Raw genomic sequence first — 21,502 nt, 5'->3', positions numbered from 1 at the left:
AGTACTCGCCTAACGGTCAGTCCGGGGTCGGGTCTTCGACACGGCCTGAACTCCCAGAGAGAACTTACATCATATGGCAGTTGAGGGGCGGCAGTTGGGCGAGTTCTTCTGCTGGTGCTGGTGCTGGTGCTGCTGCCACCCGAAACTTGATTTAGCAGCCCATTATTTTTATAGCAATTTGTGTGTACTTCGTGCACGAGTGCTTTATGTGTATTTCTCTGCCATGACATAAGTCGTCGGCGACATGGCACTTTAATAGAATGCTTTTAACATGAAAAGCCATAACGCAAACGCGACGCGTTACATGCCACATTATTACGCATACGTCCAGTGCCACAGAGAGTCGCAGCTCGTTAAAAGTAATAATCTCAAGTAATGTGGCTGCAGCTGTGCGCTCTATTCAGTTTAATTGATTGCATTGCACACACTTGATCAGCATGGCGCATTTGTACACCCATCAAGTAGCTCTACCTAAGTCCACTGATGCTGTTTAGAACTCTCCCAAAAAGCCTGGCACACTAACCCAAATTGGTCAGCTCTTTCGATTGATATCTCCGCTTATTGATGTGGCACACAATGATTCCATTTCCCCCTTTGTTTGGGGCACTCTGTGCGGTAGGTAATGGAATTTTTATTTGACAACTTGATTGCTTTCTATTGTTACCAAATACCGTTCTCAATTTGCCATTTCATTTACCATTTAAATATAAAATGCTTGAAACTTCTGCCCCACACAGTCGGACCAGAGTCCAACCATTTGCTGACCCAGTTTGAATGCCCAAAAAAAGTCTACGCAGGTGGGTAAATGTCATCTACAAATATTAACCCAATAAATGCGTAGTAAAATTCACTCTGTCTACAGCAAGAACTTGTTTGTGGTGGCTCCTAAATGGCCGTGAAAAACGCAGCCAGAGGCAGACAAACTGCACTTGAAGCAGTCCAGAGCTAACTGGAAAACTCAGCCAAACAACTTTCAGCGGTCAATGCAGAAACATCAGCAGCAGCGGCAAACAACAAACTACAGTTAGGGTTTTGCGCCGCGGAAGAATCTCGCAGCAATATTCGCAACGGCAGCGTGTGAGTGCAAACTGCACTGCGAAAAGTCAACGACGAACGAACTGAACGAAGGTAGAGATAGCGCGCGCGCGCGCGCGAGAGAGAGCGAGAGCGAGAGCGAGAGAGCGAGCGAGGCGTCCGGTCTGGCAGTGATCTTGGCTTACAGCACGAGCGCTTCCCACCTCAGTTGTCGGTCAGACGCGCACGCATGCGCACGCGAAAAGCAAAGTAACATAAAGTAAAACACGCGTTCACCGTTAGTCCATAGGTGTGAGTGTGTGTGTGATGAAGTAATTGCAGCTAGTAGATAGCCAGCCAGCCTACCCACAAATTCACAGCTCTTCTGCAAATAGAAAACTTCGCCGCTAAATGTGGCAGCGAAACTTCAAACCAACAAACGAGTCCAAAGTAAATACGTGAAGAAAGTACAATCAGAAAAGAAAGAGAAGAAAAAACACACACAAGACAGGCAGCCACTGTCCAAAAGAATTTAGCAGCAAAGAGGAGCAGGAGAAGAGGAGCAGCAGCAGCAGCAGCAAGAGGAGCAGGAGGAGGAAGAGGCGGCGCGCAGCAGCAGTGCGGAAATCAATGAAATTGTGTTTGCGGGCTAATCTGGTTTTACTTTGGCCTCGCTCGCAAATTGATTTGTCAAGTGGCCAACGATTTCGCCAATAAGGCGAGACCAGCAGCCCAGCAGCCCAGCCATTGTCTACGTTGGGCAGCACGTAGCAGCGGGAGGAGTCAGCCACTCAAGCGGATCCAAATAAGTAAACAGCCAAACGGACAGACAAATTGACTGGCATTTGGTTTCGTTTCTTTGAGCAATTGCCAGGTTAAAGGTGCAAACAGCCATCACTGCTGTCAGTTGTCAGTTGCTTCAGGGAAGTGCTAATAGGCGAAGGCGAAGGTGAAACTGAAATTGAAAATGCACAGACCGCTCGAACAGATGCACCATAATTGGACGTCAAGTGAGAGCGGGTCCTCAAAGCGGGACAGTAGAAATCGCACCTGCAACAGCAATCGGAATTGCAATCGTAATCGTAGGCACAGTGGGAGCCACCACCCAGGCGGCAGCATGGTCAAGTCAAACACTTGGCTGCTGCTCTTGGCCATGCTCTGTCTAATCAACTTTGTCGCCAAAGCGGATGAGACTGCACGAAATGGACGCATTGGCCGCCATCTATCCACAACACCTTTGACAGCGACAGAGCTTCCAGCAACGACAGAGCAGCCAACAGAGTCCGCCACGGAACTGGCACAGGAAGAGTGGCAGCCTGTGCTGAATGCCACACAGGGACTGCCGCTCAGGAAGCGGATGGATGAAGGAGCTGCTGGCAGCGACTCCGTGCTGCTGCGTCTGGCCCGACGCTTTGCCAGCGGCAATGAGCTCTGGGATGGCATCATTCGCGACTGCTATCTACGGCCAGACATCTCGTGCTTTCAAAAGAACGTTTTCAGCTATCTAAATGAGGCGCTCGATGTGCAGGATGTTAACGTGACACAGCGCCTCAAGTTCTTCAAGAATCAAGTGCAGTACGAGGCGGAGAAGCAGGAGCAGCAGCAGCAGCAGCAGCACAATGCAAACGAGATACCAAATCGAGCGCGTGCCGGTAAGTGTTTTGCCTCCCACACCCCCACCCACACCCCCCATTTATCAAGAATTTGAGACACAAACGAAAGTCTTACGTAAGCGGCAGAGGCAGTCCAAAAACCCTTTGGCATGCCAGTCCGCGTCCGCGCGTTCGATCTGTTTTCACATTAAATTCTTTTCTTCTGCATCGTTTTTGTGTGGCGTTTTTGTTGCTGTGTTATTTACCTCTACCTCTGAGCACGTTCACCGCAAGCTGAAAGAGAAAACTTTCACTTGCCTGGGTTTTGATTTGATTTTATTTTATGTGTGTGTTACGAAGAGAGTCAGTCGTAAATGGTATTGTAAGCTCTCGATTCATGTGAGTCACGGCACACGGCGCTCAATTATTTACTCTGCCGCATTTTTGGTCAACAGTCAATGGGTTTTGGCAGCTGCTGTAACTGTAACAATTGCCCATTAACAATAATTAAACCGGTCATCGGGAGTTGCGCAACAGCCGCTAAACTTTGTTTAGAATTAGCAGCAGAAAATTGAGATAATTAGTTGCGAGCAAGCGAAGTATTTATGCAATCGAATTAACGTTTCGTTCTCCACTTTCCATAACCCAAATATGCCAGTCAATCTCTCTCTCTCTCTCTCTCTCTCTCTCTCTTGCGCAGCCAATCCGGCGGAAACCCCCATCGAGGAAGTGACAACTGCGCTGTATGGCAAAAGTATTAAATTTGCAATGACCCACGATCTGGAAGTTGATTTGCCAGAAGTAATGTTCAACGGCGCCACATTCCGCATCTCCCCGCGCTCCATCGAAGGCAATGGCATTATTGCCAAGCTCGAGCTGATACCCAAGCAGGTGGTCAAGGCCCGGCTCGCTGGCATGATAATCCAGAAGAAAATACGTAAGTAATATTCGCTTGCAGTCACGCACATCCCCACATGCAGATGAGCTGCGCTTTCACTCTCTCAAAAATGAGCGAAAAAATGCTCAAAAATTTCTATCTCTGATTTAATTTCTCTCTCTCTCTCTCTCTGTCTCTGTCTCTGTCTCGCGTGTAGAAAAATTTCTACGCAGCAAACTCGTGCTGTCATTCCTGGCCTTGCTGCTTATCATTAAAATCATCAAGATCAAGTTATTCTGGCTGCTGCCCATCGTCATTGGTGTTGGCGCTGCGAAGAAGTTGCTCCTGAAGTTCCTGCTCTTCCTGTTTCCGGCATTGTCGCACCTCTTCAAGCTGTGCTCCCACTACCAGCAGTCGTACCATGCGCCGCTCAAGTACCATCATCATCATCATCTCATCGATCATCATCACACGGCAAGTACAAAAGTTGAGAAATAATAATTAGAAATATATTTTTTCCAACAGGTTTGGGGTCACCGCTTTTCTTTTCTGTTTTTTTTTTTTTTTTGGTGGGGAAAATTTCATAAACCAGCTTGAAGTCTGTCTATCCGCCTGCCGGTTCGGAAGTGTCGTCTGGCTCTGGGTGTGCTGGAAATTCAATTAGAAAAGTACAAGTACTTGGAAAGTAGGAGCTAGCACGTGCTCAATGCAAACACAGACGCTGCCAGAGACAGCTCTCAGCTGCTTGACATATCTCCAAATGAAATGCCATCGTTGGCGAGGATTATAGCTCCCACCTGAAAGCCCCAACCCATCCAGCAGGAAGGAGTGTGCTGTGCACACGAGTAGATAATCGTATTTATGGGATATTTATATTCGCATTTGGAAAACTCTCTGCCATCGATGCTTAAACCAGGGCCTGGCAGACTTATCCGGGTTCCTCCCAGCTGTTGTGTTTTGCTTATTGAAATTCTATTCCATCCGGCTTTGGACAGAGTTTTTCTAGCTTTAAGTCGGCATTCAATAAATGCTTTAAAAATGCTTAATGGCTGTCACGTAGTCAAGTGCAAATGGGGTTTAGGCCGGCTATTAAATGATTGAGAAGAGTGTAGTCAATGGAGAAAACTTGTAGTCGAAGGGGAGATCTTCTTTTTCAAGCGCTAATTGTGGAAAGTTATGCGAAAAGAATCACCCAGTGGCCATAAAAAAGAGCGCTAAAAAAGCTGCTGTTGGAGACGACTTGTTTATGGCTTTCCGCAGACTTTCCTCTCTCTCAGTCCAGCCCTGGCCAGGCCCAAAAAACACAAGAGTAAGGACTCAGAGCGTCACATTTCTCGTCTGTTTGTGATGTGGCAAATGTACGCTTTTTGTCACCTCTTTTCCGCGCCAAGACGGCGATAGAACGACACAAAATACGAGCCAACAAATAACAAGTGGAATATGAAACCAAAGCTGGAACTACGAAACAAAACCCCAAGCCAGAGGCAATGACACGACACACTCGGAATTTCTGACATTATTTACGGCTATTTGGCAGTCATTGAACTGGGGAAGTAGCAAAGGGAAATGTAATGCGTCCCAGCAGCAGCAGCCGCCTCAGTATTTGTTGGCTATAAATAGCTGCTCAAAAAGTGTCGTGATGAGGAGCCGCCACTCGACGTAGAAGCCCCTCCAACACGCACAACAAATGCAAAAAAAAACTTCTGGCTGCCAGCGAGTTTATTAAATGTCAAGCAGAAGCCTTGCAGCTTCGACTGCTCCATTACATTTTTCAATTTAAGCTTATCTTGGGTTTTCTTTTTCTTTTTCTTTTTCTGTTGTTTGTTGTCTGCGCACTTTTAGGTGGTTCCACCATGGCACAGCGGAGAGCATCAGTCGGTGCCCGACATTATCTACACACATCCGCCGAAGGGTCATCCATCGGCGTATCTCCATGGTGCGCCCGTGCACGAGACCCATGGCCCGGGAGGATTCGAGCACTTCGAGGGCGCCTGGGAGAACAGCGGCCCGGGATTGGGCTCTGAGTAAGTCCATGGGAATGGCACTGGCAGCACTCTCTCTATCTTTGTGCTTATGTTTATTTGCATCTATGTCTCTCTCTCTCTCTCTCTCTCTCTGTCTCTGTCTTGTCTCTAAACTCACATCTCGCTCACGCTCACACAACGAACGATAACTCTTCATCACAATAGCTACATAGGCGATATAAATCGCGCTGCACAAATAGAGGATAATCCGCATTACTTTAAGCCAAATACGGCCAACGATGCGGGGGTACTGCATGCTTGGGGTCTGGGCACCACACAGACGACGCATCCCAAGCAGCAGCCACAGCAGCAGCAGCAACGTTGGCCTGCCACACAGCAATCCCGGCCACCGATGGCACACCAGCAGAAGCAGCAGCAGCAGCAGCAGCAGCAGCAGCACAAATTTCAGCAGAAAGTTCATGCCTCTAGTCACAGTTTAAATCCATTTCAGAGTCAGGATAAGCAAAGGTATATGCAGAGCACACACACACACACACACACATGCATAAATAAGTTCTTAATACACTCTACTAACATGTAAGACACCAGGGACCAGGGCACCAAGCACCTACTTAAATGATACACTGCCACCCCTTACATTTATTTATGGCAAAGATAAACATTGATACGCTGCCGGAGCCTTTAAAGCGTTGAACAAAGTGCCTTACTCTTGCCCCCCATTGAGACTCGAAGTGTTGTTGTTCTCACACACATGAAAATGTAATTAACAAATTGTTTTTAATGAAACCCAAACAAGACATCAGAGCAATCATTCTGTAGTTGTAATTTTTACCAATTACACGCACAAAAAACGAGTTAAAGGGAAATTGGAGCCTCTCTCTCTCTCTCTGATGAAACTATTGTGGCACAGAGAACAGCAGGGGAGCTCGTACCAGAAACGTAATACTTACTCCCACTTTGCGTGTTCCAGCTCAAGGCCAGCTTACAGCCAGTCGCATCCGGTGTACGCAGCAGGACAACAGCTGGGACCAGGACAAGCACAGGGACTGACGGCTGCCGCACAGATTGCCGCACAATACGAGCCGGCACGGAACAATCAGCAGCAGCAGCAGCAGCAGCCACAGGAGCCACAACTTTCGGTGCGTATCACATTACAATACCAATGCCGAGTACTGCCACACACACACACACACGACTTCCACGAAGTTGCATTTGTAATTGGAATTCAAGAAGAATCCCCAGGAAAACAAAGCTTTGGGTTTGCCTTCCCTCCTGTGGCTCAAATTTAAGAGCCCGGAGACAACTCAGTTAGCATAAAAATTGAATTTGTATTTCTAATGCCCGAACACAGACACCTCCATGTCGATCGATGGCAAAAGCAAATGTTTGTTTTGCTCCTGCATATTTTTCACTGTCTCTGGGGGAAAGAAAAAACAACAATTTACTTTGTGCTCCTGGGGAGACTTTCCCAGCCAGAGCCAACCCGAGACTTCATTAGTGCTGCAGTTTCACTTGTTGGCAATGCAAACAAATGTCTAGACTTGTCTCGTGGCAGCCTCGTGTCTCATTTATTGACACTTTTCCTCAGAGTCGCAAATAGTTTTTCTCGTTTGTGACCCTTTTCCCAGCTGACTGCAGTTTGCAATGTTATTTTCATTTAACGATTCAACGACGAGCTGCAAACTGCAGGGCTGTTTTCACTTTCGGAGTGTCCAGCCCAGCCCAGCCCAGCCCAGCCCAGAGCGTGTCATGTGGGCTGTGTGTCTTCGGACAGGTGGTTTGTCAGCTAAACCCATAATTAAAGTGCACTTTGCCATTGCAAGTGGCAGGGAAATCCGCAAAAGCTGGCCAAATGCCCCGCTGTTCCACCTTAATTAAATGAGCACAGCCCACAGCCCACAGCAAACAAGCATCACAAATGTAATGTGATGGGAACTTGTCCGGGAAAGTGTGCCACTCCAAGTGAGGCCCATGTCCATGGCAAACCCTTACACAAAGCCTCAACTGAAACTCAACTCAACATTCTGTTCTGTTCCACACAGCCCGAACTGGCCGCACAGCTGAAGGAGGCCATTCGCATTCAGGCCGAGCAGCGTCTCATCCAGCAGCAGCAGAAAATACTCGAGCATCAGCCATTCGTGCAGGATGGACAGGTTTGGCTTGCCACTAAACTGCTCTGGTTGTTGGTTATAATTTTACTTTCTTTTCTCCAGCCGCTGTACCCGCTGAACTATGATCCGTTCTACAGTCCCATTCTGTTGAAAATCGACAAAATCGTGGAGCAGTTGGGCGTCAAGAATGACCTCTGCAAGGAGCGAATTGTGTGCAGCATGTACAAGGATCCAGCCACCTACAGTCCGCACAGCAATTTCGTTTCAGCTGAGCTGAGTCGGTAAGTCGAACGATAACCGAGGGATAGGCATTAACTGGGACAAAAAAGTGAAGTTTGTGCCACATTTTGTACCCCCTTTTTGTGCTCTAATTGTTGGGTGAACTTTTAGGCAGGCATCCCAAATTGTAATGTCAGGCGCCACATGCCACAGATCGTTTAGTTCACTGCCCCCCATCACTTTTCAATTAAGTGACAAAAGCGTGAAAAGAAAGCGTGGCTCTGCCAGCTGCAAGCTGCAAGCTCTAAAACTCTCTTTCTGTCACATGGGGCATGGGGTTCATCGCTGTCTTGAAGTCTAATTGAAGTGCACACTGCACATGGCCAGCCAAGCGGAACTGCCTGCCTGCCTGCCTGCCACATGCCTCAAAAGCGGCAACAAAGCGCCGTGGCGTGGCGTGGCATCAGGGCGTTCCGCCCACATGCCTGATGGGTCGGTCGCTCGGTCACTCTCGGACTCGCTGGAGCATGCCAAAAGCTAGATAAAAGTTCATACTGTTTGCAGGTTTCCTTATCGCTTCTCACACTGAATGCCAAAAGCGTTTTGCCAACGGTTTTGCATGGCGTTGACGAAATTCTGACTGACAGCGGCTCCCTGGAGATGCGATTTGGGATGGAAATTCGAATGATTTATGAGTCTGCGTGTCCATGACAAGTCATTAATTGAGTGCCAGTGCCCCGAGTGTGCTTAATTGCCTTATCAGAGCAGACAATAGCAACAGCAGGAGCCGTGGCCTTGCGCTCAGGTTTTTCGCCCATTCTAGTTGAAAATTAATTAAAATAAATTGACTTGATGGAACCCCTGGCAGCAAGACTCTAGTTTAAAGTTTAAAGTTAATAAAGGCACTTCTGGCACTTCGATTTGATTGAACTTTTAGAATGGTTCAACAGACAAACAGACAGAGCGAGACAGTGCCAGCGGCAAGTAAAATGTAATTGACTGTATTTATTTCTTATACTATTGAAATTGATGCTTTTGGCAAGCAAAACTACGGCGAAAAACTAATTACAATTTTGCTACTTTTTAACGAGGGAAAAACGACAGGGAGACAAGCGAGACTGGAGTGCAAAAAGTTTGCCCGAATCGAGTGAATGGCTTGCAAGAATCCTTCATGTGCATATGAAATGTAATTTTAATGAACTGTCGCCTGGGCGCCAGGACAGGGCAGGGCAGGGGCAGGGCGACACAAAAAAGAAGTTACATACATTAAAAGTCTGACGGCATATGCGTTGCCGGAACTCCCTTTTCGCTTTTGAACTGCCTGGCAGCGGTCCTGTCTGGCCCCGACTTAGGTGCCACACTGCACGATTCACTAGCCACATGAAATCCATTAGCGGCACCCATGCCAAGCACTCACAGAGCCTACAATTCCGGCTCTGAATAGTTGAGTGGGGAAGGAGCTGCTGTCTGACACACAAAGGACCCGAAAAGGACCAACGAACGACTGACTCGAGGAAGCAATTAAAGCTGCTGTGTGAACTCTGTGTGTGTGTGTGTGGAAACTTGAGGGCGATGTTCACAAGTGGCAAAGTTAATTAGGTAACTTCCTGGCTCGTTCGTAGATCTTGGCCTGCAGCTAGGACTCTAGAAGCAGCTGCTCAAAGCAGCCAACGAACAAAGCAAACAAACGGCACGAAAAGAAGAGCGAAAAATTAATTAAACAGCCGAAAAGTTTGTTGTTTTTTTGGGTGCCAAGTAAGTTTATCGTTTTTGTGTCTGTTGTCTGTTTGCAGCGATACCAGCGAACTGGAGCCCGTGACGCATGCGAATGAGGCAGTGCGTCGCTTCTATCGGCTCATTCAGGCGGCGCGGGATGGACAGGATCAAAAGGATTGCCAGAGCCTCTATCCGCAGTGCACAGTGCCGGCCAAGTGAGTGGCCCAGCAACGAGCACGAGCACGAGCAAACTTTGAAGTCAAACTTTTTACTTATTAAACTGAACTGTAAATACGGATAATACCTAGCACCTAAGCCTAATTTATTTCTAATTTGTTACACTCTTATTTATTTATTTATTTATTTATGTATTTAGCGTGTAAGCGTCGGGGGTTGACTCTCATTAATATTCATTCTGATTTTGTTGCAGTGGTTCGTTCCGACCAATTATTTATTAGAACTGACTGCGGCTTTTGCGGTTCGTACACTCTTTAAACTCTCACACGAAATGCTCTAAAAAAAAAACAATTCACCAAAATGCGAAATAATGAAATCAGAATATTTATTAATGGCCGGCCGACAGACCCGGCTGAAAATTCATTTAGTCAATATGAAAAATTGTTACTAGCAAAAAGCCCAAATGAAAAAAAAAAATAAATTGAAATTGTGTTAAATGTCATGTGGAGTAAAATTAATTTTTGAAATCACGCAGCACCGCACAGGGTGAGGCCAATCCAAAGAACTTTGGGTTAATTCACAGGAAAATAAATCAAGCAGGAAGCCAGCCCTAATGCACGAGCAACGACTGTTGGTGTACCCTGGGAAAGATCTCTAAAAATATGCATTATCCATTTACAATTTGAAAATAAAAATTCACGCAGCTGCCATTAAAATAAACATTTCACTAGCTTTCAGGCTTAATCATTTTTCAAGTCAATAAACATAATCGCAGGCATTATTTGGGATTTTTTTTCTTTAATCTGAGATGCACTATGGGCCACAATTTGATTTTTTATAATTTTTTGTACTCAAAAAAATCAAAATAAAATATCTAAAAAAGTATTTTCTTTATGCTGAACTTTTTCCCATAGTGCCACAGTCGTCCCAGCCCACATGCTGAGAAAATCACTCGCACAGACCAGCAGTTCCAATAATAATACATTTTGTTTGCATAAATCACAGAGCGGCAGGCGGAACCGTGGAGGAATGACGTACCGAAATTCCTTCTAATTGTCGAATCCACATGGTGCCCCACCCGCTCCACGCATTTGCATAAATATATTTATGAGGCAGCATATTGGAATTCGTGGGGGGGGTGGCAGACGGCTTTGATGTCAGAGAAGTGCGCGAACTCATCTGAAATTAATATTTATGCAAATGCCAGGCGCAATTAACACGCAAATGGCAAAGCTTTCACTTTACTTCTCCAGGAAAACAGCAACAAAAAATAAGGAAAAATAAACAAAGCACAAAATTACAACAAAGAGCGGAAGCATTAGGATTCGTGGGCTCGCTGTCTCGGCCCAGCCAACTGCACTGACATCAAAACCCGATTGCCAAATTGGCAGCTCATTAAATGCCAAAGCGGGCAGAGTACCCTCCAGCCCCGCTATCACGCAACGATCCGATATCACACAATTGCACTTGGCTTCTGTCTTAGGGCTGCCATAAGTATTTCCGCTATTTGAAACCAAGGAACTGACACCCGCACACGAGTGTGGACTCGGACAATTAATGCCCACACTCGTAATAGTATCGATTACGAAAGATTGGGGATTATATTAGCACTGGCCAGTGTCAGGCTCAGGGACAAGTGGCTCTTGAGACAGACGCCTGAAAGGGAGAATATCGTTGACAGCTACAGCTCGAGGATGTGCAGAGAGGCATTTTAGGGAAATGATTTCTTTTCTTAATTTATGGCACATAAAAATGAGTCAATCGTTTAAGAACCGAAAGCATGAGATAATGTCGAAGGCGGTCATCAATTCCTTGTATTTAATGGCACAAATTGTTTTGTCAAATAAAGCGCATAAAATTGATTCATTTTTCATTTATTTCTACATTGAAATGTTGTGAAAATGTTAGGCAACAGGAAAGTATATGTATCTAAAATATCTTCTGCCTTGGTCTGCAAGTCCGCTGGGGTTAATCTCAGTCCGTTGCTCGACAGCGAACAACTCTTCGTCTTCGTCGTCAATTGAGTTGCGAGGCACGCACATCGGATTGTTGGCCCCTTGATTTTACGAGCTTGAAATAGAAGCCATCAAATAACTTTCAATTATGTGCGGCATATTATGGCGTTTTGATGAAAAGCCTCAACAAAGAGCGGCACTGGCGTGCCCATAAAAAACTTCTCGGTTGACCCAGTGGACACTGTGGAGACCATTGCTGGGCGTGCACTTGTAGAACCCCCCAAAAGACGCTCAAGTCCTCAATCGGAGGCCCAAAGGTGAAACTCTGCTGCGGTGGGGGGAACTTGCGCTTTCCATGGCAACAAAGCGAAATGGTGGCTAAAGCTCGTGCCCAAAGAGGAGCAGCGCACAGCGTACGCTCTGCATACGCATTTCAATTAAGAAATCATTCGACGTATAAAAACCAAGCGGTGCCCAGGCGACATTTGCATAACCCATTGAGTCGCCAGCCGGTGCAGACAACGGTCCTACCACAAGAGAGCTGAGAGTTCGGATTCACGGGGAATTTACTGCAGGTGAAAGCGAAAAGGATGAAGTCTTACGCCTTCTTGATTGCCGCTGTGACGGCGCTGGTCGCCGCACAGGCAGCACCCACCCAAGAGCAGCAGCAGGCACCGCAGTCTGCCACGCAGCTGGCCCTGGACATGTACCACAGCTGCCTCAAGGATCTGAGTGTGTCGTGTGTGCGGCCCAAGGCGCTGCGCTGGTTCAATGCGGCACTGCAGCAGCCGGAAGTCCGACTAACCGATCGTCTGTCGATTGTGCGCACAGTGGAAGGTTCCACCTCATCCCGCTCCCTCAACGCTGAGGAGCAAATGTTCGATAACATCGATGGCTATCTGGGCAGTCATGCGCTGAGAATCCAGGCACCCGAGTACTTCCGCAGCTCTGAGGCACGTGCCCTGGTGCCCGATTTCCTGCTGCAGAACGCCCTCACCCAGGGCGCAGTTGTGCCGCTGTCAGGCGCCAACGAAGGTGAGTTCTGACTCCTGTCCTGTTTCGGGGAATTCTAATACTGAGTGGTGCCCGTTTAGGTCGCGGCATGATCCGCAAGGCCATTCTGCCTTTCCTGCTCGGTCTGAAGCTGAAGACAACGGTGCTGGTGCCCCTGGCCCTCGGTCTGATTGCCCTGAAGACATGGAAGGCCATGACTTTGGGTCTGCTCTCCTTGGTGCTGTCGGGTGCTTTGGTTATCTTCAAGATTGCCAAGCCCAAGATTGTCAACTACGAGGTGGTGCACTATCCCAACCACCACCATGTGGAGCACGTGGTGCCCCACCACATTGAGCACGTGGTGCCACACCACATTGAGCACGTGGTGCCCCACCATATCGAGCACTTTGCCCCCCATCACATTGACCATCATCTGGAGCATCACATCGATCATCATGTGGATCTGCCAGTGGAGCATATCGAGCACTTGGAGCATCCCTCGCCCGCCTGGGACCCACACGCCTGGGCACGCTCCTCCCAGGAGCCGCAGGACGCGCAGGACCTCGCCTACGCGGGTCAGAAATAACTCGAAAACGAATTCCAAGCTGCAACTTTATTTATTTGCTATAATTTAAGTAGTTGAAGCGCTGGGAGTGCGGCGTCTGGCTTGCATTATTTATTTATTTATTGAAAAATGTACAAAAAACAAACAACAAAAAAAAAAAGGAAGAAAGTCCAAGCCCGAGGTACTAAGAAGCCAATTAGCTCTTTTAGCCTTTTGTGTAAATACTTCTGCAATAAAAAAAACAATGCAAAAATGATGTGCCTGATTGAGGACTTTTCAAGCAAACTTTTCTCTACGGTTTAATAACCCCAAAAAGTTTCTTTTGCTCCGACTGCCGCTCCCCGAAAGGGTTGAAGTCTGACCGTTGGGGTGAAAGCATTTTAAATTTCAGCACACACAATTCCCAGCTCTTTCTTTTCTCGACATGTTTTCATGTAAAATTCAAATGCTTTTTCCGAGCTGGCGAAAACATCACATTGTTGGCAAGCTTCCTTCTGCCCCACAGAGTGCACTTCCATTTTCTATGAAGTGGAATATCCCGATGCCCACTCCCTGTGGTGTTGCTGCACTGCGTGTGGCATAAAGTGTGTGTTTTCGCTGGAGAGAAACACACGCTTTGAGAGAGGTTTGCCAAGATGGAGAATGTTGGAGATGTTTTTTGTTCATGCCACATTATTAGCCTACTTTCAGGGGCTCGCGTGCAGCACGCAGGAAGAAGAGGGTAGAAAAGTTTTCGAATTGTATTTATTGCACTCATTTCTCTGGCACGTGTGGGAGTGGAAATCGATCCCCACGGGTAGCCACACGCTCCAGCAGACGGCACCAGGTGCTGGAAAGCAGCCATCGCCACAGTGGCAGCCACATCGACGACAGCACAGCCGTGCAACAATGCAAAATGGCAAATGGCAGCAAAAGACAGGTAATGGAAACAATACAAAAAGCAAATGGTAACAGCAACACTTCATTTATATTTAAGGGGCATGCACTTGGCCGCCATCGCAGGGCCGCCGTTTCTACGCAACAATTTCGAATATGAAAAAGTTTTCCAATTTCATTGGCAACACACCAAACCGCACCGCACCGCACCAGAGGGACGTCCAATAGTTTGGAGCAGAAATGCGACCGGAATGGCAAATTGTCCACCAATTGTGGCCGGTGAAACTTTTTAAAATAAAAAAAAGGGAGAAGCAAAACTCGCCCGCTATCAAATCAATTTTCATGGCGAAGCGCGCGTAATCAATATACGGGATTCATAATTCACGACGAAGCGAAAAACGTTTCGAAATTCCGGACATGACTTAACCGAAGGCTGTTGCAAGAGCAAGAGGGGTATGGGGATGGGGCACTTGTGTCACTTTCGCTTTCGTTTGCGGGGGAAAAAGTACTTTCTATTTCATTGGCAGGTAAGCAGGCAGCAGCTCCTGACCCCTCCAGATTTGCATGTGCTTTGCTCAATTTTTAATTATGATTTGACGGCCGTAATTGGCTGCTGCTAATTAATTAACGCTGGGATTGCTTTTAATTGCTAGTTTCGAGTGGGTAATGGAGGGATTATGAACTGAAAAGTGGCAAAGAACGAAGAATCACACGAAATAAAATATATGAATAACAATTAATAAACGTGCATTAAAAATACTTAATTTAAATATGAAGACACTTGCCTTAAATGTTAAAAATATTTCATTTTATTTATTTCTTGCTTTTATTATATTTTCTGTTAAAATTGCATCTCTCGGTGCAGTTTGAATACCAATAAAATATGAAATTCCAAGTGCACCTAAGCATTAAAATGTTGTACTTTTTCCATGGCCATAATAGCCAATTGCCAATCAAACTTTTCCTCCTACACTTTCAAGTGCGATTCAAGAGTCATTCGACCATTTATAATTATGAAAGTTGGGCAAGGAAAATAATATTCTATCCAGCTCCCAATTGCCTCATTTTGAACAGTTTTCATGCAGCTCTCAACCCTTGAATTTTAATTATATTTCGGCTGAAACGTTTAGCTGAAACAACTTTGTTTTTCGAAGCTCTTATCTAATTGCCAAGGACAAGAAGAACTCCAGCAGAATAGAGATTTAATCAGTTAATGGGCCACAGGAGTGACCTGTAAGCCAACCGGCTTAGAAAATACTCCAATGCGGCCAAGTCACATTAAGCATACGACACGTGGTGCGGTGCCCAAAGGCACGCACACAGCCACAGCAGCAGCAGTGCAGTGGCAGAGCGTGTTTTGCTTTGCTTCATTCATGTCTTTTTCGGAGCATTTCTTTTGCGCCGCCATTCGCTGGCGACACTGGCGACACTCGGGAGAGAGGGAGAGCGCGAGAGACGCCGAGAGACGCCGACAGACGCCGCTGAGGCTAAAACATTGGGAGTATAAAAATCGTGAACAATAGAAAAACGATTATTAAACGCAATTGTGCCAGCATTGAGGCAACAGCAGCGGCAGACAGAGCGAAACCAAACAAAGCAGTTGACAAAATGGCCAAACTGCTCCTTGTGATTGTCGGTGTGGCAGCCCTGATGGCTGTGGCTCAGGCGGCGGCAGGCGCCACCACGCAGCAGCAGTTGCCGCTGCAGCGGCTGATTGCCGAGGAGCAGAACAAGTGCGCCACGGGGCAAGATTCGATGGCCTGCATCAAAGAGCGTGCCATGCGCTTCGTGGACAATGTGATGAGCAAAGACAGCTACAAGGTAAGAAATTAAACATCCAAATGGTATGCCGTTAGTTGCAGCTNTCCCCCCCCCCCCCCCCCCCGTTTAGCTGGCCAACCTGGAAGTGCGCTCCAATGGGCAGAAGGCGAGCCCGGTCCATGATGCACGTGCGCGTGCCAGCAGCAGTGTTGATGGCTTCGTGGATGCCCTCGAGAACTACATCCAGGGACACGATGTCAGCATGAACTTGCCCATGGCCGATGCCAAGATCACCGTCTCGGCACGCAATCTGGCCAACGATGAGCTGAGCTTGAGCCTGCAGCTGAATGGCGACGAAGAAGATGGTGAAGCCAGGGGTAAGAAGGGCAACATCTTCAAGAAGGGTGGGTTGATTTCTGCATGCTTTACGGCCACACAAGCGACACTGGGCAATGTTTATTAACCCATTGGGATGGTCCCTTTTGCAGGCAAGAAGCATCGTCTCCGCAAGCTGGCCATGCCCATTCTGGTGCTCATCCTGCTGAAGGCCATCACCGTCATTCCCATGGCCATTGGCATACTGAAGATCAAGGCATTCAACGCCTTGGCCCTGGGCTTCTTCTCTTTCCTAGTCTCGGTTGGTTTGGCCATTTTCCAATTGTGCAAAAAGGTAAGCCCAGCCTCGATACTAAAACGCACCTCCAATTGTCTTCCAGGCATTCGCTGGCTGTGGTAATTAGCGAGTGGAGTGAGTGAGGCATTGAGTGGCGTGAGTGAGTTGTGGCGACGATTAGGATTAGGTGGGTCCATTCGGACTCGTACAATATGCACGTATGTATAAGAATATTCCCCCGCAAAGAAAGAGTGCGCGCACATGCAGGGGTAAGTCGAGCCCGAGCAGAATCCTCGCCCACAACCCGCTCCCGCTTCCCAACACTGACACTTCCCGTACCAAAATGTGCATTAATCGTTTGACTTGTTTGGCCCCATGCCAGAGGGAAACAATGTGCTAAAGTTGCTCCTTTCTTTTGCGCCCGAACAGATTGCCCATGATCATCATCACACCGCCCACATTACCGCCCATGGGCCTTGGGATGGTCGCACATTTGGCGCCCTTGCCGCTGCCATTCCCGCACCCGTTGTGGAGCAGCCACAGCAGCTGGCAGTTGCCCAGGACATGGCCTACAAGGGCTATGCCTAAGCCAGACACCAGAGAACGGAGAGTGGAGAGTGGAGAGCGGAGCATCAGGGGCCAAATGATTTGTTAATTGTTTAAAGTTTCTTGTGGCTTTTGTTGCTGCCATCCCCCAGTGTCCTCCCGCGTTGCTGCACCTTTTCTTTAGACTTTACTTATAATATTTATTAACTATTTATTGAAAACAACAAACAAAAGAGAATGAAAACAACCCAGAGAGAAGGCAGAAAAACCGAAAAATAAAGAGTTGCAGAACAAACCCATGCCTCGAACATGCTAAGACTTTGATTTCATGGACAGGTCGGAGGTCAGTCGGTAACGGAGTCACCCCGGAGACGGGAAGGCGGTTACTAATTAACGTTGCTACACCTCCGGCTCCGTCTCCGGCACTCGACCAATTTCACTTGGCATTAAATATTTATGGGCCAATGCTGTGGCGGCGAGGAGGCGCACAGCAATTGCGTCCTAATTAGCCAAATTTAATCTACAACCAACCCAGGCCAGGCCAGGCCAGGCCAGGCCAGGCCGAGCACTCAGCTGAATATCTAATTAAACATTCCACTCAAGCACCCCGGGGCTTTGGCAATCGATTAAATTGATCCATTGCCACTGAGTATAATATAAGAATTTAAATTTCTTTGCTTTTCACTTGCGCGAAAGTTGACAGCCATCGAAGAGTGAAAGTCTTTCAACATATTCTTGCCCCCGAACAGGAGCATTTCCAACTAACCATTGAATGCTCTTCGGTCCGCGAAGCAGCCAAATAAATCTTTGATTGGACGCACAAATAGAAAAGGAAAATAATCATTAAATAAGTGCCTGCCAGCCACGATTGCGCTGAACTGCACCACGAAGGTTTTGCTAGGAATTCGAGCTAAAGTGTGTCAGAAATGTAGCACGACTGGACATACCCAGTGTATGCTACCCAGCCACCTCGGGGCAAGAATAATATACACATATTTGGAGCTCTGGCTCGGGCTGGCATATAGTTGGGTCAAACATTCATTTTCCATGTTTGCCACAGCAGTTCCTAGAACTCAATAAAGTGTGCAAATTGGCTGAATCAATGGCCCCACGCTGTTTGCAATTTTTCACAGATTTTATGCCAATTTATCAGGCGACTGCACAGAGCTTGGAGTACTCCGGGGGGTACCTCTGGACAGCTGGACAGCTGGACAGCTGGCGCCACTTTCATAATCGTTTGGCATGCATGAGGTCGCTGTTTTGGGCAAGACACGGACATTGTCGGCTCTTTGGTTTGGCACGAACCAAGCAAAAAGTGTGGCGTTGGAGCTGCTCACAAATTTCTTTCATCGCTGGGATAACTGCAAAGTGATACACATAAAAATTGGACAGCGACGCCTGTTGCATTATTTACACCTGACAATTGAATAACACCTGGGATGGAGGAGGTTGGAGGAGGATCTGCGCAATGAAATTTTGGCAGCCAGCCGCAGAGATTTTTGATTGTGATTGTGCAACGCTGAGAAGTTTGCCAAAGGTGTTGACATTTTCGCTGTATCTTCGCTGAAGTTTGATACGTTTTTTGTTAGTTTTTTAGGAATGTTTTACTACATTTATGGGATCTCTTCTAGTGTATTCAAATAAAGCAAATATAAATACTCCAAAATGTGTGTTTTGGGCATTGATTTTATGGTTGTAATGAAAAGTATCATATTTTAGCCGTAACATAGAAAAATAAATATAAAAAACGGTCGAAAAATTCTATTTTGGCCTGAAATATGTTCAGGTAAAGCCAAAGCATCTGAATGAATAATAATATCCAATGAAATCAAGGAGTCAATGGCATCTGTGTGCTTGTCCGCCTGCGAATGTCAGCTAAGAATTTACTACAGCTATTGAGGGACTCCTTCCAGACGGCCAAATGCACAAGGATTGATGCATGAAGTTATGATAATGAGAAGCAATTAGCATTGGAAATTCCTGACTAAATCATTGCACCAATTAGAAACAAGAGAAGAGCATGAATGGAAGCCAACCTGATGGTGGCCAGATGTTTGACCCAAATGAAGCAAGAAACGTGTCTGCGGCAAATGTGTCACAAATCAAAATGAAAATCTATTTCGTAATCCAACACTGGGTGGACGACAAGCACATGATAAGTGAATTGAGCAAACAGTTCCGCATACACGACAGACAGACAAACAAAGAGCAAAGACAAATCCAATCAGGAGTAGGAGGTTCAATACCTCAACGTAGGTGAGTTCCGTACTGATTTCTTGCATCGAAATTTGACACAATACGCTGAAATATGTACGTGTCGGCAGCAAGCCCTTCGATCTGGCTTTCTTGCGGCCAGTCGCGTAAGAGTTGACTGCCTGCATACTAAATAGGAAACAAAAGTTTATTTTCATCGGAGCGTCAGCAAGTGCAACTTTGGCCACAAGACCAAAAGGCTGGCCCAAGGCGGGGGTGGCCAACACATATGTCTGGTCGATATGGAAAGCGAAGAAAGCGCCGAAGACATGCGTTAGTGGCCGGCCAGTGGCGGTGGACAACCCAGATAGTAATTTTTTTGGTGAAAAACTTTTTGGACATTTGCTTTCCGTGGACACTTTGGCTTAGGGTTCGTCTTCGGCTTCGGCCCCGTTGGCGTTCCAACAGTCTCGTCACTCGAAAACCGAAAAAGTGTACGCTCCAAAATACTTGCAGGCAGGCCAGGCCCTCTGCCACTGTCTGTCTTTGGTGGCTCTCTTGAGTGTGTGGGGAGCGGCAGTATAAAACCGTTGACGCTCGAACAACTGTCCAACATTGTCGTCGCATCGACCTCGCCGTGAACACTACGCGCTCTGGTAGTGTCTATCCATTATATTTGTATCTTTAAAGTGTGGAAATCCGATCCAAACAGAATGGCCATCCGTTTTACGTCCTTGCTCGCGGTCGGTTGCGTGCTGCTGGTGTCCGGTGCAGTGTCTGGGGCTGCCATCGAGGGCAATGCGGTCACTCCGCGCATCCACAGCTCCGATGAGCTGATCTCGACCATTGTGGATAAGTGCTTCCATGCCAATGCCATGCATTGTCTCAAGGAGAAGGTGCTCACCTATCTGGACACGATGGCCCATGTGGAGGAGGAGGTCAGTGGCCGTGCCTTCGATGACGATGTCATTGACAAGGTCATCGTGGATCGCATTGGCCGCATTCTGCACTCCAACGAGATGCGTCTCCAGCTGCCAGAGACCTTCTTCGCCGGCTCCGTGATGACCTATCGTGCTGATCGCGGCTTCGATCTGGAGCTGCCCAAAGAGGAGGGTGCGTAGAGTCAGCCATGACCCCAGCTCGAACACACAATGACCTTCTTCTGTATATTTTAGGTCGCGCTGAGAAGAAGAACAAGGACAAGCTCTTCCTGCCTCTGCTGCTGCTGATGAAGCTGAAGCTGAAGGTGGTCATGCCCATTCTGCTTGCTCTGATCGGCCTGAAGGCCACCAAGGCTCTGATCCTGTCCAAGATCGCCATCAAGCTGGTGCTCGGCTTCCTCATCTACAATCTCATCCAGAAGCTGGGTGGCATGAAGATGAACATGGTGCCCATGCCAGCCCCGGCCATGGAATACGGTGTGCCCAGCACCACGGCCTCCTCGTACGATCCCAGCAGCTGGGAGCCCATGAACAGCGGCCCCTATGCCCGTTGGGACTCGCAGAATCTGGCCTATAGCTCCTACCATCCCAGCAGCTCCTCCTCCTACTCCTCCGGCTCCTCGTCGAGCTCCTCCCCCAGCTCCTCGTCCAGCTACAGCTCCTCCTCTTAGATGAGGCGCCAAGCGCGCCGCCCCCCTGCCGCTTTATGTGTACATACCATACATACCAAGGAATACCGAGGATGCCAGCCCATCCGAGCACAATCCGGAGGGTGGCTCCGCGAGTCAACAAACAGACCAAATGGAAACGGAACAAGCCTAGGCCATAATTTTAGTTACTTAAGGTGAAGCATGCGAGCGAGTTTTTAGCCATTCTTCAGCTGCCCCACAGACCACAGACCACAGACCACTCCCCACCCACATAGCCCCTGTCCAGCCCCACTTCTACTCCTCCACTCCTGCCTTCATTAGTTCTCTATCGACCAAAAATCTCCCACTACTGAATTGAAATATTATTTATTTAATTTATTAAAATGCAAAAATTGAAAACATTTATCCAAAAAGATAATATTTTGGGTCTACTCGATTGGGGTCTACGTGGTTTTAAATGCCAAAAGGAAATTAGCCAATTGGCCTGTAAAACCTACACTGGAGATACCCTACAAAAATCACTCGTAAGCCGCCTTCGATAGTGTATTTCCGATTTGCATGTTGAAAAGCCGTCGGTAACTTAATGATCCAACTTAATGATGTTCTAACTGATTGTGGGCTTAGTGATTTTCGAATCTGGCAGCACGCAAGTCGGTGGTCACTCAAGCAAATTGCTCTGAGGCACGCCAAGCACTTCCCTTTCACTTGAAGACTGATT

General features: G+C 47.4%; 4 protein-coding genes across 6 annotated transcripts; all 4 read left to right on the top strand.

Moving 5' to 3' along the window:
- The first annotated feature begins 1,204 nt into the window (after positions 1–1,204).
- Positions 1,205–10,161, top strand: LOC117583428 (alpha-protein kinase 1). 2 transcript variants are annotated; one of them, XM_034271725.1, is made up of 9 exons: positions 1,205–2,666; positions 3,307–3,543; positions 3,701–3,957; positions 5,326–5,507; positions 5,673–5,975; positions 6,439–6,607; positions 7,511–7,621; positions 7,682–7,860; positions 9,592–10,161. In XM_034271725.1, exons 1-9 carry the CDS (start codon positions 1,982–1,984, stop codon positions 9,731–9,733), a joined length of 2,265 nt encoding a protein of 754 aa, XP_034127616.1. In that variant the 5' UTR covers positions 1,205–1,981; the 3' UTR covers positions 9,734–10,161. The 2 variants fall into 2 exon arrangements, with proteins under 2 accessions (XP_034127616.1, XP_034127617.1); XM_034271726.1 differs by lacking the exon at positions 5,673–5,975 and having other exon boundaries at positions 1,207–2,666.
- Positions 10,162–12,153: 1,992 nt separating this feature from the next.
- LOC117583236 lies at positions 12,154–13,311 on the top strand. The gene is made up of 2 exons (XM_034271458.1): positions 12,154–12,681; positions 12,741–13,311. Exons 1-2 carry the CDS (start codon positions 12,237–12,239, stop codon positions 13,223–13,225), a joined length of 930 nt encoding a protein of 309 aa, XP_034127349.1. The 5' UTR covers positions 12,154–12,236; the 3' UTR covers positions 13,226–13,311.
- Positions 13,312–15,549: 2,238 nt separating this feature from the next.
- LOC117583076 lies at positions 15,550–17,239 on the top strand. Of its 2 annotated transcripts, none has more exons than XM_034271252.1 (4): positions 15,550–15,901; positions 15,972–16,218; positions 16,330–16,511; positions 16,884–17,239. In XM_034271252.1, exons 1-4 carry the CDS (start codon positions 15,689–15,691, stop codon positions 17,040–17,042), a joined length of 801 nt encoding a protein of 266 aa, XP_034127143.1. In that variant the 5' UTR covers positions 15,550–15,688; the 3' UTR covers positions 17,043–17,239. The 2 variants fall into 2 exon arrangements, with proteins under 2 accessions (XP_034127143.1, XP_034127141.1); XM_034271250.1 differs by having other exon boundaries at positions 15,972–16,245.
- Positions 17,240–19,819: 2,580 nt separating this feature from the next.
- LOC117583050 lies at positions 19,820–21,185 on the top strand. Its single transcript, XM_034271212.1, has 2 exons — positions 19,820–20,306; positions 20,369–21,185. Exons 1-2 carry the CDS (start codon positions 19,907–19,909, stop codon positions 20,803–20,805), a joined length of 837 nt encoding a protein of 278 aa, XP_034127103.1. The 5' UTR covers positions 19,820–19,906; the 3' UTR covers positions 20,806–21,185.
- Positions 21,186–21,502: the final 317 nt, after the last annotated feature.

The sequence above is a fragment of the Drosophila guanche genome, unplaced genomic scaffold, assembly GCF_900245975.1.
Source record: "Drosophila guanche unplaced genomic scaffold, DGUA_6, whole genome shotgun sequence".
In the NCBI taxonomy this organism is placed as follows: domain Eukaryota; kingdom Metazoa; phylum Arthropoda; class Insecta; order Diptera; family Drosophilidae; genus Drosophila; species Drosophila guanche.
This window is presented reverse-complemented; position numbering and strand designations above follow the sequence as displayed.